The 12,738-nt window shown below is 40.5% G+C and overlaps 1 protein-coding gene across 5 annotated transcripts in view; it reads left to right on the top strand.

The window, feature by feature from the left end:
* Window positions 1-12,738, top strand: part of HECW2 (HECT, C2 and WW domain containing E3 ubiquitin protein ligase 2) — a 420,734-nt gene that overhangs the window by 370,028 nt on the left and 37,968 nt on the right. For all 5 annotated transcript variants that reach the window (XM_070458479.1, XM_070458478.1, XM_070458476.1 and 2 more), the window contains 2 exons: window positions 7,976-8,096; window positions 9,566-9,679. In XM_070458479.1, the coding sequence (XP_070314580.1) occupies window positions 7,976-8,096; window positions 9,566-9,679 (235 nt within the window). The remainder of the gene's footprint in view (window positions 1-7,975; window positions 8,097-9,565; window positions 9,680-12,738) is intronic.

The raw sequence follows: 12,738 nt of genomic DNA, 5'->3' as shown, positions 1-12,738 counted from the left end.
TGGGGAGGGAGCCAGAAGGGGGGATCGGGATGGGGAACACATGTAAATCCATGGCTGATTCATGTCAATGTACGGCAAAAACCACTACAGTTTTGGAAAGTAATTAGCCTCCAACTAATAAAAATAAATGGGAAAAACAAACAAACAAAGACTATGTTGGATCTACATAGATTTTAGAACTTTGAGTCTAGGCGGGGATGAGGGAAGGCAGATTCTGAGGGCCTCACCACATGGACTGCCTGGCAGATGGTAATGCCATTTACCAAGAAAGGGAAAATGTTAGACTGAAGTGGGGAGAGGGTTAAAGGAGACTGATTGGGGACATGTTTTATTGAATCTTTGGACCATCCAACTAGAGATACCCAAAGACAGCTGGAAAAACAGCCTTGGCACTCAGGAGAGGTTAGCAGTTAGGAACACAGGTTTGCTGGTGGCAGCTGAAGCCCACAGCATAGATTAGAGGAGCTCAGGAGGACAGGTCAGTGGAAAACAGGAGAAAATAAAGGATGGTGACCTAAGCAGCTCCAACATTCACAAAGGGGTTGAGGATGCAAGTGAGAGAGTCAGTGGATTTCGGAAGAGAATTGGGAACGTCTTTTCGGGGAAGCCAGGTTTCAAGGAGGAAGGACTGGTTCACAGGGCCAGGTGCCCGAAGGAGTCAAGAAGGATGAGGCCTGAGAAGTGTCTATTAGATTTGAAGACCATGAAGTTTTATATGACATTTCCCAGAGCAGTTTCCATGAATTAATAGGTCATAAACTGGAACATTACCAGTTACAGGATGATAGGAGATGTAAAGTAGAAAAAGGGTGTAAAAATACTCTTTTCATGAAACATGGAAGTGAAAATAAACCAAAATAAGGCAATACTTAGAAGGAGAAGAATTAAGGAAAGGATTTTAGGATGTGGAAGTGGAGTGTTTATGTATGTGTTAAGGTCAGATAGTGTGGGTGGGAGGAAAGTGGTTTGTTGAATGGGGTGAAGAAGCAGCATTCAGCAAGCACAGGCCTGCAGGAAGGCAGGCCACTGGAGACAAAAGCACAGGCCGACTTTAGAACAAAGTAGGGACCCTGTTTTGATGATACAGGATGGAAAAACAAGTATATGACTCTAGGGGAAAGTTAAAGGAGTAGGAGAAAGATTAATGAAATTTACTACTGGCCTTGGTCATTTACCAACTGTGTGTGACTTTGAGCAGCTTACTGTCTTTCCTGAATTTGAATTTCTTTTTCTTTAATATGGAAGTAATAACAATCACCTCCCATAGTTATCTGGAGAAGAATATCTTGCCTGGTACCTAGAACATGACAAGCATCCAATAAATGTTACTGTATCCCTTTTTCTTTCTTTCTGGAAATTGAGAAGTATAATTTGTCAATATTTGAACCACTAATAACTGGTCTGTATGAATCTACTTATTCCTAATTTACTGAACTAGCTGCCTAGAGTTTTAATCATTCCGACTGGCCTTAATCTTAGCTAGAACCTATGGGGGTATTTAAATGGGTTGTCCTTTCACTTTATGCTTTGTGGTTAAGTAAATGAAGCTCTTTGGAGTATTACTCATTCCAGTCAAAGCTCTCCTTTCCAGACCATTACTGTGGCCCCATCCTCCCAGAGAAAAAGGTAGATCCCTAGATTCTGTCCCTTCTGGGCCCTACGAAGGCATATTCTCTCAGTGACGAGTTTGACACTCTTGAGACTCCATGAACATTCTAAATGGTGACTAAGTTTCTTCTTTTCATGTAGCATCACAAATGTACATGAGTAATTCTTGGTGGCAATAAATGCATTCTGGAAGCAGATTGAAAGTTCTACAATTTCCAAAGATATCTAAATTGTGTGCAGTGTTTGTGGTGGTTTTAATTTTCAGGAAGGATCATCTCTGTATCTTTGGCCTACTGTCTTTCAGTGGGCTTTATTTGATCTTGAAATTGGGATGTACTGCCTGATATCAACAGAAGTAACTGTAACTAATTCCACATGATACAAAGGCAGGACTAGCCTCATTTACCCTGTGGAAGAATCTGTTTCTTTGAGTAAAAATAGCCTCCTCTTCTACCAATACTCCTGAAGTTCTTATGAAAACATTTCAAATGGATTTTTGAAAGTTGTCTTATACTCTTTCTTATGACTAGAATTTTATCCCTTTTAGTGGTGTGAGAAATAATATTGTGAAAATTATGACAGTCATAAATTTTAATGATCTTCTTTCAGAACGCCTAGGAACCTGCTAAACTTTCCACTCTTTTCCTCATTCCAAGCACATTTACATGTCTTTTCAAGTGCAGGAGAGAGAAGGGCTTTGGAAACTTTGACTCACTGCTTTTAGCAGCTGTTATAGTGCTCACCGAAAGTTGTCAAAATCTTGGAATGTGGAGGTTTGTTTTTCTAGGTCCATTATAGTGCCAGTCCTGACCTTAGTTATGCCAGAAGGAAAAGACCTTTCCAATTACTGTATGGTTTATTATGCCAGATATAGGACCCAGAAGTTTATTTCAGGACTTTTTGTAGCTGCGCATTTCTAGGAATTTAAATGCAAGAACACCTAATTTATCTGATATTGTTGGAGATGAGCTCACTTACGCGAATTTTCCACGTGACCAAAGCTATGCTGTTGAACATCAGAGAATTTGTTTAACCTACCGTTTGCTGAGACTTTTATCAGGACATTATATCTCTCCCTGCTTCCCTGTCTTCAGTGCCTTGAGGATGTGTCATATTTGAGGGTGTCTTCAGACAGAGCTGTTATTGCTTGACTAGAACTGGAGCCTCTGGAAGCCAGTAGAGTGCCAGGTCACGCTCGAGGGAAGTAACCAGACCAGAGAGCCCTGAAGAGCCGTGTGGGTCTTCACTGAAGGCTGTCTCGCGGGCAGTTATTTCTCCCAACACACAGTGCAACTCCTTAAGGCCCCCTTCCCCCCTTTCCCTCCAAAGTCCTCATCCCAGCTTTTGCTCGTCTTGTCAGCTCTTCTCAGGAACGTTCATCCTTCCCTTCCCGTCTTGCCCCCTTCTCTCTGCCGTCCTCTCTCCTGCTTCCCTCTGCCTCTCTCTCCCCCTTCTCCCTCCTTCCCTCTAGTCTCCCTCCCACCTCCCCTCCCCTCCCTCACAGTCTCTGAAGTAGCTTTATACTTGTTTTTCGGATGGTAGTTTCATCCTTGCTTTTGCTTCAGTATCCTAGCTCGCCACTTGTTTGAGCTGTGTATCTGTGGGGCTCTTTGCTCAGCCCCACAGAGGTGGTCTAGGAACCAAACAATACAAATGAAGGAAGCTCTTCATTAGTGGGTGGGGATGGGGGTATGATTCCAGAGACTGAAGGAGAACCACATACTACTGTCTCTGTCACAATATGCAGGTGTTTTTATTTCTGTTTCTGTTACTCTTCCTTGTTCCCCGCTCTTGGTGTTCTCAGAGGATGCCAGTCCCTGGCATGCCCTCCAGCCTTCCTCTTTTAATAAACTGCTTTTAATTTGCCAACATTGGAAAAATCAGATATCAGATTGTTCTTTTTTTTTCTTTTTTTTTAACAAATAGTATGTAAGTAGAATCATCAACAAGGTCACAACAGTGACGTGAGGGCCTTTCATGACTCTTAGAGAATAAAGCAAAATTTGCTGGGACTTCCTTGCTTGTCCTCTGTACCAGCTACTTTTAGGAGTTTTTTCTTAATTCCATTGTTGATCTATGTTCCAGAAGATAGAGTTTTCCAGAAATTATTTTAGTGCTTGATACTTTATTCTCATTCACTAACAGGGAATTATAAAAAAGAAAGTCATAGCGTTTATTGTTTTTAGGAAGTGAACAGAAAAGAAATGCTCTTCTCAGGCATCCCAGTTCAGAGGGCTGGAACCATGCTGAGCTGGGCCGAGCTTCACCCTTCCACCACAGACCAAGAGCCAGTCATCAGAGCGTTTTGGGTTCTGGGTGTCACACCCAGCTTCAAAGAAGACGCAGACTTCTTAGCAGTTTGATGCCAAGGTTTTTCTTAGTATCACCTAGAAAAGAAATCCTCTGTCTGGTAGAATTCTTTAAGTTTGGATAGGACTGTGCAGTTTTGTAAGAATCTATGGAACTAATGTTAACAGCATTATATGGGAGTGCTTTAGAACTGCTTAGCAATGCTTTTTTTTTTAAAGTCTGATATCTGTTACCGAAATTTTTCCTGCAAATAATTAACATAATACTGACTCTTCATAAAAATCATGCCTTTTATTTGATCACTTCTTGTATGCAATGTTGGCCTTTTGTATCTTACTTCCTTTTTTAAGACTCTGAAGACTATGACATGACTCTCTCTCTAAGTGAATCATATCCTAGAACTTCACTTGCAGTTATGATTCTTATTCAGTTCTGTGAGCTCACTCTCCAAGATATTTTTTTCTTTATTTCCAAAGTGGAAGTAGTATTGTTTCTGCCCTGGATTTTCTTGGCAGTTGCACCTGACTTGCATTAAGACTTTGACAAGGGCCAGCAGCATAATTTACTGTAATTTTTAAACCATGATGTAATGTGTAAATGATTTTTTCATAATAGAACTATTAGCAAAAGAATGTTTGCGTTTAAGAGTTTCTGTCTCCAGAGTCTCCGTAATTGAATTCCTTTACCTAGAGCTTAAATGGAGTTAAAGCTAATTTTTATTAAGTGTCTGTGTTGATATTGATGGAATGCATTATTGCATTTCCCACGTCCTTTTAAGCATCTCAAATTATATGGCAGTAGAATATGTGCTGTTTTTAAAAAGTAATCAGCTCTTAAAGAATTGTGTTTCTCTTGTGTCTGGAAAGATTCTCAGTCTTTTGTTCCTCTTCTTCTTCTTCCCTGTCAATGTCTGCGCTCTTGAGAGCTGATTCATCATGGCTGCTTTCTGAGCTGTCTGGGCTGACTTGTCTGCAGTTGCTCAGACTGCGGCCACACAGCTTTATTCTGCCCCTCTGGCTGCCCTTGTGCGGCGGGCCTCTGCCCCTGAGCCGTGCAAGACAGGAGCCTAGAATTCATGCAGATCCTGTTCCTTCATGTTGCAGAGGATGTCTTACGAATACATGGGAAGTACCCCCACTTTGTCCCTGGATGGTGCCCAGGGGTTTCATTGGTTAGTTTTGACCTTCTTGTGGGAGATAATGGTTCTCAGCCTTGGCTGCATGTTGGAATCATCTGGAGACCTGCAGGACACACGTATGTCTATGTCTCATCCCCACCGACTCTCATGTAGTATGTCCTGGCTGTGGCCTGAACGTTGGGTTTTTTAAAAGCATCCTCAGTGATTCTGATATACATTGAAGATTGAGAACTACTGCCTAGGAGCCTTCTGTATCCCAGGCCTTTAAGGTCAAGTTTGTTTGTTTCCTTTATGGCATAGCTTTTTGGGTAAGATTCATAATTATGCCAATAGAGCTCTGCACATATTACTAACCAATAGATGATTTTATTAAATTCCATTCCCCAAATCCCACTGCATTTCCCCATGTGTTCAGTATTCACCACTATGCAGATAATCGCAATAACAACATTTACATGGGCTGCTGATGCAGCAGGCACTGCATGAAGTGCTATACCACACATACACTGACTTATTTAATCCCCAAGTGTGGCCTGGATCTCACACTGAAACTCCAGTACTATATTTTCAAGTGCTGATAGGGTATATCCACCTGAACAGTGGTCGTCTCCAGCTTAGTATGGATAAAGCCTCACATGGCCCCCCCGTCCTCCAGCGTCAGTCAGAACTGGCCCAGATCCTAAATCTGCCATCCACTGGCATATGCCTTCAGCTTCCTTAGTTACAAAGTGTTGGTGACGGTAGTAATAACAATGCCCCCTTCTTAGACTTGTGAGGATTTCCCAAGATCCGCTTTGTGAAGTGAATGCTCTCTATCGCAGAGCAGACACAACAAATGACAGCTCTTGTTACTGTTTAAAAGGTTTTATATTACCATGTGAGCGTCTTATTTCTCTTCCTCACTTACCTATGGTTGCCAGTTCTTATTTCACATTGTGAAAGCCCCTCTGAGTCACCAGTCCAGGCTGATCCTCATCCCCTCAGGCTTGTTTCCGCAGCTACTCCTGAGTCTTTCCTCCTTCCTGTCCTCAATCCACTCAGCACACTTTGAAAATCATTTCTGAAGGAAATGATTCTGAAGGAATGATTTCCTTCATTTCTGAAGGAAAGCATCACTTGTTTGTTATTTCCTTGCTCAAGAACCTATACAGGGTTCCCCCTGCTTGCTGCATCATGCTCACACTTCTGGGCTAGGTTTTTAAAAAGTCTTCTCATAATTTGGTATCAGACTTCTGACCTATTTAATATTCTACTTTCCAGCATTCCCCATCTGTTCTAGGTTAGTGGGGTCTCCACAGTGTCTTCTGAACCTGCAAACAATGCTTATTCCAGCTCCTGCTGCCCTGCCTCAGTATAGAGTATGGGTTCTCCCATGTTTATAAAGCCTGGTTCCAATAACATTTTGATCTGTTTATCCTCACTTACTATTACTTTTCTGTAACACTGGTCTCAAATGCATTGTCATTGAGAGGCTGTGGCACAGTGGGGAGCACAGACTTCACCTGAAGGGGAAACTGTCCTCCTAGGGAAATGCGAGCCAGTTGTTACAAAAGTCCCTAGATAATTTTCAGGAGAAATCAGATTTTTTTTTTTTTTTACTTGAAATCTCCTAAATTTTAAATGTTGACAGTTAATTTAAGAACATTACAAGGCAAACAAAATAGATCGATAGGGCCAAGTACAGCTCGGCCATACCCGAACTATAGTTTTATTTTTTAGTTTTATTTATTAATATTTTTAAAAATAAATAGTTTTTTAGTTTTATAGTTTTATTTTTTATTTTTAGTTTTTTAAGGCTGGGCTATAGTTTTATTCCTTCTGCTTTATAGGAGTTTTGTATACCATCTAGTTTAGGACTTAGCCATTCTCTAGTTGTTTGATGCATACTATTTCTGTCTTCCCAACCAAGATACCCACTCCAGCAACCTGACCTTGTTCTTTTTGAGCATCTGGTGCGGAACAGTTTTAGCAAAAAATAATCATCACTTAGTTGATTCATGCCTGAGGACACATGGAAGGAGCTTGCATGGTGTGTGATGTAAGAAACATCACCAGTTGTGTTCCCCTGTGTCTTCTACTGTGTTGTGAAGTTTAGTGGAAGTCTCCCATATTTTTGTCATGGTGGCTGATTCCCACATCCATCATCAGTTTTGTATTCCAGCTTGTCAGTTGGTCAGTGTGACACAGAACCAGATTTTTCTATGGAAAGGGGGAACAAACTATGTTGCTTTTATATGTTATTAATTATGCTCGCTGTGGAAGGACATGTAAAACATCTTTATAGATAATCTGTAGGTCATCACAGTACTTGGCACTTATTAAGAACACAACAAATCGCAGTATTATTTACACAACCAGGAGATGTGGGCTTTCTGCAGTTATGGCTAAATTTTGTTTCAGATCAGTATCTTTCTACCCTGTAGTATGAAATGTATGAAATTATGTGTCTACAGTATTTCTTAGTTGTGTTACAGTACATATCAAAAATACGTTTTTGAAGGTTTTTTGTCAAGTATGGGAACTCACTGCTCTGGCTTTGGGTACCACGTACTTTCACACTGTGACTTCCTGTCTAACTGCCATGATACCATCTCACCATCAGACATCAGTAACTCTGTTTGACTCATATTAGTTTGGGCTGAAAAGAGGAACATACTGACTAACACATAGGCACCATTAATTCTTCAAACAGAATTGCTATTCTCAACCAAAAGGCCACAGGGAAGACACCTAAGACATCTTAAGATCCTGGTTAAGCCCTGTGATGTCCTTCGACTCGGAGAGGTGAAAGTGCAGGAACTCGAAAGTGTAGCCTCCTTTTACTTGTTAACTGTGGTCTCAGCCCCATGGTGATATTTTTTTCATGGTGATGTGATGAGCATCAAATCCACACCCTTGTCTCTTTGTGGTTTGCTGTAGGTACTCAGCGTGCCAATGCCCGCGCTCCAGCCCCTTACAAGCGAGACTTTGAAGCCAAGCTAAGGAACTTTTACAGGAAGTTAGAGACTAAAGGATATGGACAAGGCCCAGGGAAATTAAAGTAAGTCAAAATGATACAAACCCCAGGATTGGTAGATGGGGTAATAGGATGCGATGCTTTGGGGATTGTAGGAAATAGATTGTGGTTTGGGATGACCAGAATTTGCTTAGTTGACATAATTATTTTGGTGTGTGTAAATCACAGTATCACCTAAAACATAGTTGCTGAATTAAGCACAATTAACCTTAAGGTTTTAAAGCAGACAGGAAAGTGACAATCATGCTTCATGTGAAAATATAAGCAAAATGAAAAGCTGATTTATTTTGTTCTCTTGAAAAGTACTTCTTTGTTGACTGCTCACCTATTCACTGGATATAAGACTGTCACGGAGTCCTGTGTTGCCTGGCTGATTGGAGTATAGGACCACCACTGTGTAGCTCTGTTTCCTTCTGTGAAATAAGCTTCACTTGTCCAACAGAATATGGCATGAATGTTGTTTCTGCCTGTCTTTATCTACCCCCCTTTAAATGGGGAAATTGAAAGATCATCAGGTTGTCTGGCCCAGAATTACGTGAATTTCCCACTTACCCATACTCCCTTCAGCCCCACCCCACCCCATCTCATGTCTCCACTAGAGATCACTATGCCACTTGAGAGGACAGAGGAGGGGGTCTGACTGCAGCCCCACCGTGACCTGGGTGTGCCAGGAAAAATGCCCAGCCCAACAGCTGCACAGCTCACTGCCCCGTGCAGGGCTTGTTCCACTGAACTTGCAGGTTCCCCTTTCATCACCTTAAAAAACATCACCCTGCTCCAAACACTTCACTCTCTAGCTTCACTTATGAAAATCTTGCTGCTCAAACTTTCATGCCTTTGGCTTCCCTGTCATCTCCCTTTCCATTACTATTTGCATTAAGGGCAAATTGACACCTGTTTAAAGATGACTTAAATTGCCATTGTCATAAGTAGATTAATCAGCTGCAAGTATCATTCATTTTTATCTGTCACCTAGAGAGTTTCAAGGTTCACCTAATTTTAAAGTTAGAGAAATTTATGTAAACTCCTCTTCTTTAAAGGACACTAAAAATTCGTCTTTCTTGTTCTCACTGTCATCTTTCTAGCTACTGAAGAATTGAATTCTTGATCTAGGTGCATTCATTACATAGAATGCTTAAAACATTACCTCCTAGGTTTAATCTTCCTTTCATAAACAAAAGTTTTATGAGTGTGTGTCTTGTTTTTAATGATTTTCCTCCCGGGATAAATGAATTTGACCATCAGAAAGAACTTTTACATTGTTTTTACAGGTCTTAGGTGGGGTGCTCTATTTACCAATGATTCTCTGATGTAACTTTTGTTAATACTATTAAGAGTTAAAGACAGACGTGTGCTTTATTGCAGACAGCGATGATAATAAGTCATGCTACTTTTCTCCTAGTTGTGGTAAATGGAAATTAAATGGTAAGTGCTCGGAAAGATAAGGATTAGGAAATCATCTGTGCTTTTTCAAATTGTCTCTTTACGGACAGGTTAATTATCAGAAGAGATCACTTGCTCGAAGATGCTTTTAATCAAATTATGGGGTACTCCAGAAAAGACCTGCAGAGAAATAAGCTGTACGTCACATTCGTCGGGGAGGAAGGGTGAGTAGCAGAGAGAAATGGCCTTTGAAGCACGGCTGCGGTTGCAGGCGGATGTTTCCCCACCACGTCCCCTGTGGTTGCCTAAAACAGGAAATCCTTCTGGCAGGAAATGCTGTTCTCATACACTTAAACCGTTCAGCTATTTTTTTTTTAAAGCTTCCCCTGGTTTTTAAATCATTTGACATAAAGATTCTTTGGTAAAAGCTCATAACTATAGATCATTTTTGAGAGCAGAATCTTAGTTTCATTTCTTCTCTCTTTAACTCTTTCTCTGAAAAGGAAAATGTGTTTTTTAAAAAATTGAAGTATAGTTGATTTGTAGTATTGTTTTAGTCTCTGCTGTAGAGCAAAGTGATTCAGTTTTATATATGGACATCCTTTTTAAAATTGTTTTCCATTATGGTTTATCCCAGGATATTGAATACAGTGAGTGCCCTGTGCCACACAGTAGGATCTTGTTGTTTATCCATTCTGTATATAATGGTTTGCATCTGTTAATCCCAAATTCCCCACTCCATCCCTCCCCCAGCCCCTCCCCTTTGGAAACCACAAGTCTGTTTTCTATGTCTGTGAGTCTGTTTCTGTTTTGTAGATAAGTTCACTTGTGTCATCTTTTAGATTGTGCATATAAGTGATATCGTATGGTATTTGTTTTTCTCTTTCTGACTTACTTCACTTAGTATGATAATCTCTAGGTCTGTCCATGTTGCTACAAATGGCATAATTTCTTTTTATGGCTAAGTATTATTCCATTGTATATATGTACCACGTCTTCTTATCCATTCATCTATTGATGGACATTTGTTGTCTTGGCTATTGTGAATAGTGCTGCTGTGAACATAGGGAGTGTGTATCTTTTCAAATTAGAGTTTTGTCTGATTATATGCCCAGAAGTGGGATTGCTGGATCATATGGCAACTCTATTTTTGCTTCTTTTGAGGAACCCTCATACTATTTTCTGTGGTGGCTTCACCATTTTACATTCCCACCAACAGTATAAGAAGGTTCAAGACATGGACTTTGAGAGAAAAAACAAGGAATTGCATTTTAACATCTATGATCTTGTTATGTGCACAGGGATGTGAAGTAAATCATACTTCACCTGTCAAAAAAGTTCCATTTTAGAATCGCAAGTTAGAAACCAGTGTTTGCTAGAGGGGAGGGGATGTGAGCAAGGGGCAATGGGTGAAATGGACAAAAGGTATTAAGAAGTGCAGACTTCCAGTTGTAAAATAAATAAGTCACAGGATGTAATGTATAGCAAGGAATATTGTCAGTAACAGTGTAATAGCTTTCCATGCCGACGAGATGATAACTAGACCCATGGTGGTTTGGTGGTTATCATACAGGGTATAAAAATATGGAATCACCATGTTGTATATCTGACAGTGATATTGTATATCAACTACTATTAAAAAGAGAGAGAGGCAAAAAGAAAAAGAGGGGGAAGAATCCTATTCTACCTGGACACTTCCCCAGCAGTAACTTCTAGGCCTTAGTTCTTATTTCTCTGTCCCCACTTTTTCTCTTTCTTTGGCACACCTACCATAAAGAGATTCCAGCCTTCTGTGACTCTTCCATGAGAATGCTTGTGGAGATAAAGTTAGGAAATGAATGCACAAAGACTCCTACGTGGTGTTTATTCCATTCAAATAGGCATGCCAGTGGTTTTATGACTCTTCAGAAGATGGCAGCTCTCATCTCTCCTAGAGTCATTCCTCTTTCTTCATTTCAGGTTTAGGTTTGGAGTCTTAGCACCTTCTTTATAGACAGCACTAGAGTGAATTTAAAAAACATCACATGATTGCTGGAATTCCAGTTGTTTTCTCTTTAACTGCTCAACTCCTATTGATTTGGATCATTCTAAGGCTACACGCTACTCTTGCCCAGGAATAAAGTAGATTATGGAATCTTAATAATATTCAACAAATTCAGCCATATGGTATTTGGTTGATGAAATGGAGCTGTCAAAGTGTAAAATAATTTTCATGTGCTAGTTGAACTAGATAATAGAAAAATTAAAATTCAAAATCAGGCATCTTATCTTCCATACAGGATTCTTAGACCAATATTGGGCAAAATTAGGCAAAAATGCTGAACTCTGGGCTTCCTTGGTGGCTCAGTTGGTAAAGAATCTGCCTGCAAGATGGGAGACCCTGGTTCAATCCTTGGATTGGGAAGATCCCCTGGAGAAGGGAATGGCAACCCACTCCAGTATTCGTGCCTGGAGAATTCCGTGGACAGAGGAGTCTGACGTGCTACTGTCCATGGGATTACAGAGCAGGACATGACTAAGCTACTAACATTTTCACTTCACTTCTTGAACTCTAATCTATCTGAATTTTTTCCTAACCATGGGTCTTTTCACTATTTCAGCTAGTGACTGATAATTTATCTTGCTCAATGTAGTGTCTCCCAGCTGTGCCTGAATTAAAATAAAATATTAGATGGGAGAACAATATAATGTGAGAAAGTCTGAGGAGCTTGCCTGAGCCTTGAGCCTTTTGTTGCTGATGAGCCTTAATGGACTTCTAGCTTTTGTTAGTTGCCTTAAAGATGCAGGTGCACAGTTGAAAATGAAGGCAAATGTTTTTAGCCTAATCACAGGTATGCTTGGGATTCCATGTATTTCCTTACATAACCAGCCTAGTTTGGATAAGAATAGTTTTCCTCCCTCAGAGATCCAGCTGTCGTCCATAACTGTTAGACCACAGTTTGCTGAGATCTCAGAGATGTAGTCAGGAGTCTTTGGAAGGGCTGTTACTTAGGTTTGAATAGAACAGATGTTTATCATGCTTTATCATCTTAAAGCTGTCTCCCCATGATCTGGACTGACATCCATTCCTAGGAGGAAGCCCAGACAGAGTGGGGATTGAAACCTCTTTATTTAATTGCTACTAATGTCCAGATACTTCCTGCCTCCATTACCTATTTTCTTCTTGTAGCCCCAGAAGGAAAATAAGATGGAAGATATTTTGAGGTGTGACCTAGCCCTCAGGGACAATCTCTGCATAAGGCTTGTTGAGGCTGGAATGGGGCCAGATAATTTCTCATCTCAT

Source organism: Odocoileus virginianus, chromosome 30 (genome assembly GCF_023699985.2).
Source record: "Odocoileus virginianus isolate 20LAN1187 ecotype Illinois chromosome 30, Ovbor_1.2, whole genome shotgun sequence".
NCBI classification, from domain to species: Eukaryota; Metazoa; Chordata; class Mammalia; order Artiodactyla; family Cervidae; genus Odocoileus; species Odocoileus virginianus.
The sequence above is the reverse complement of the archived record's forward strand: the minus strand, read 5'-3'. Positions and strand labels throughout refer to the sequence as shown.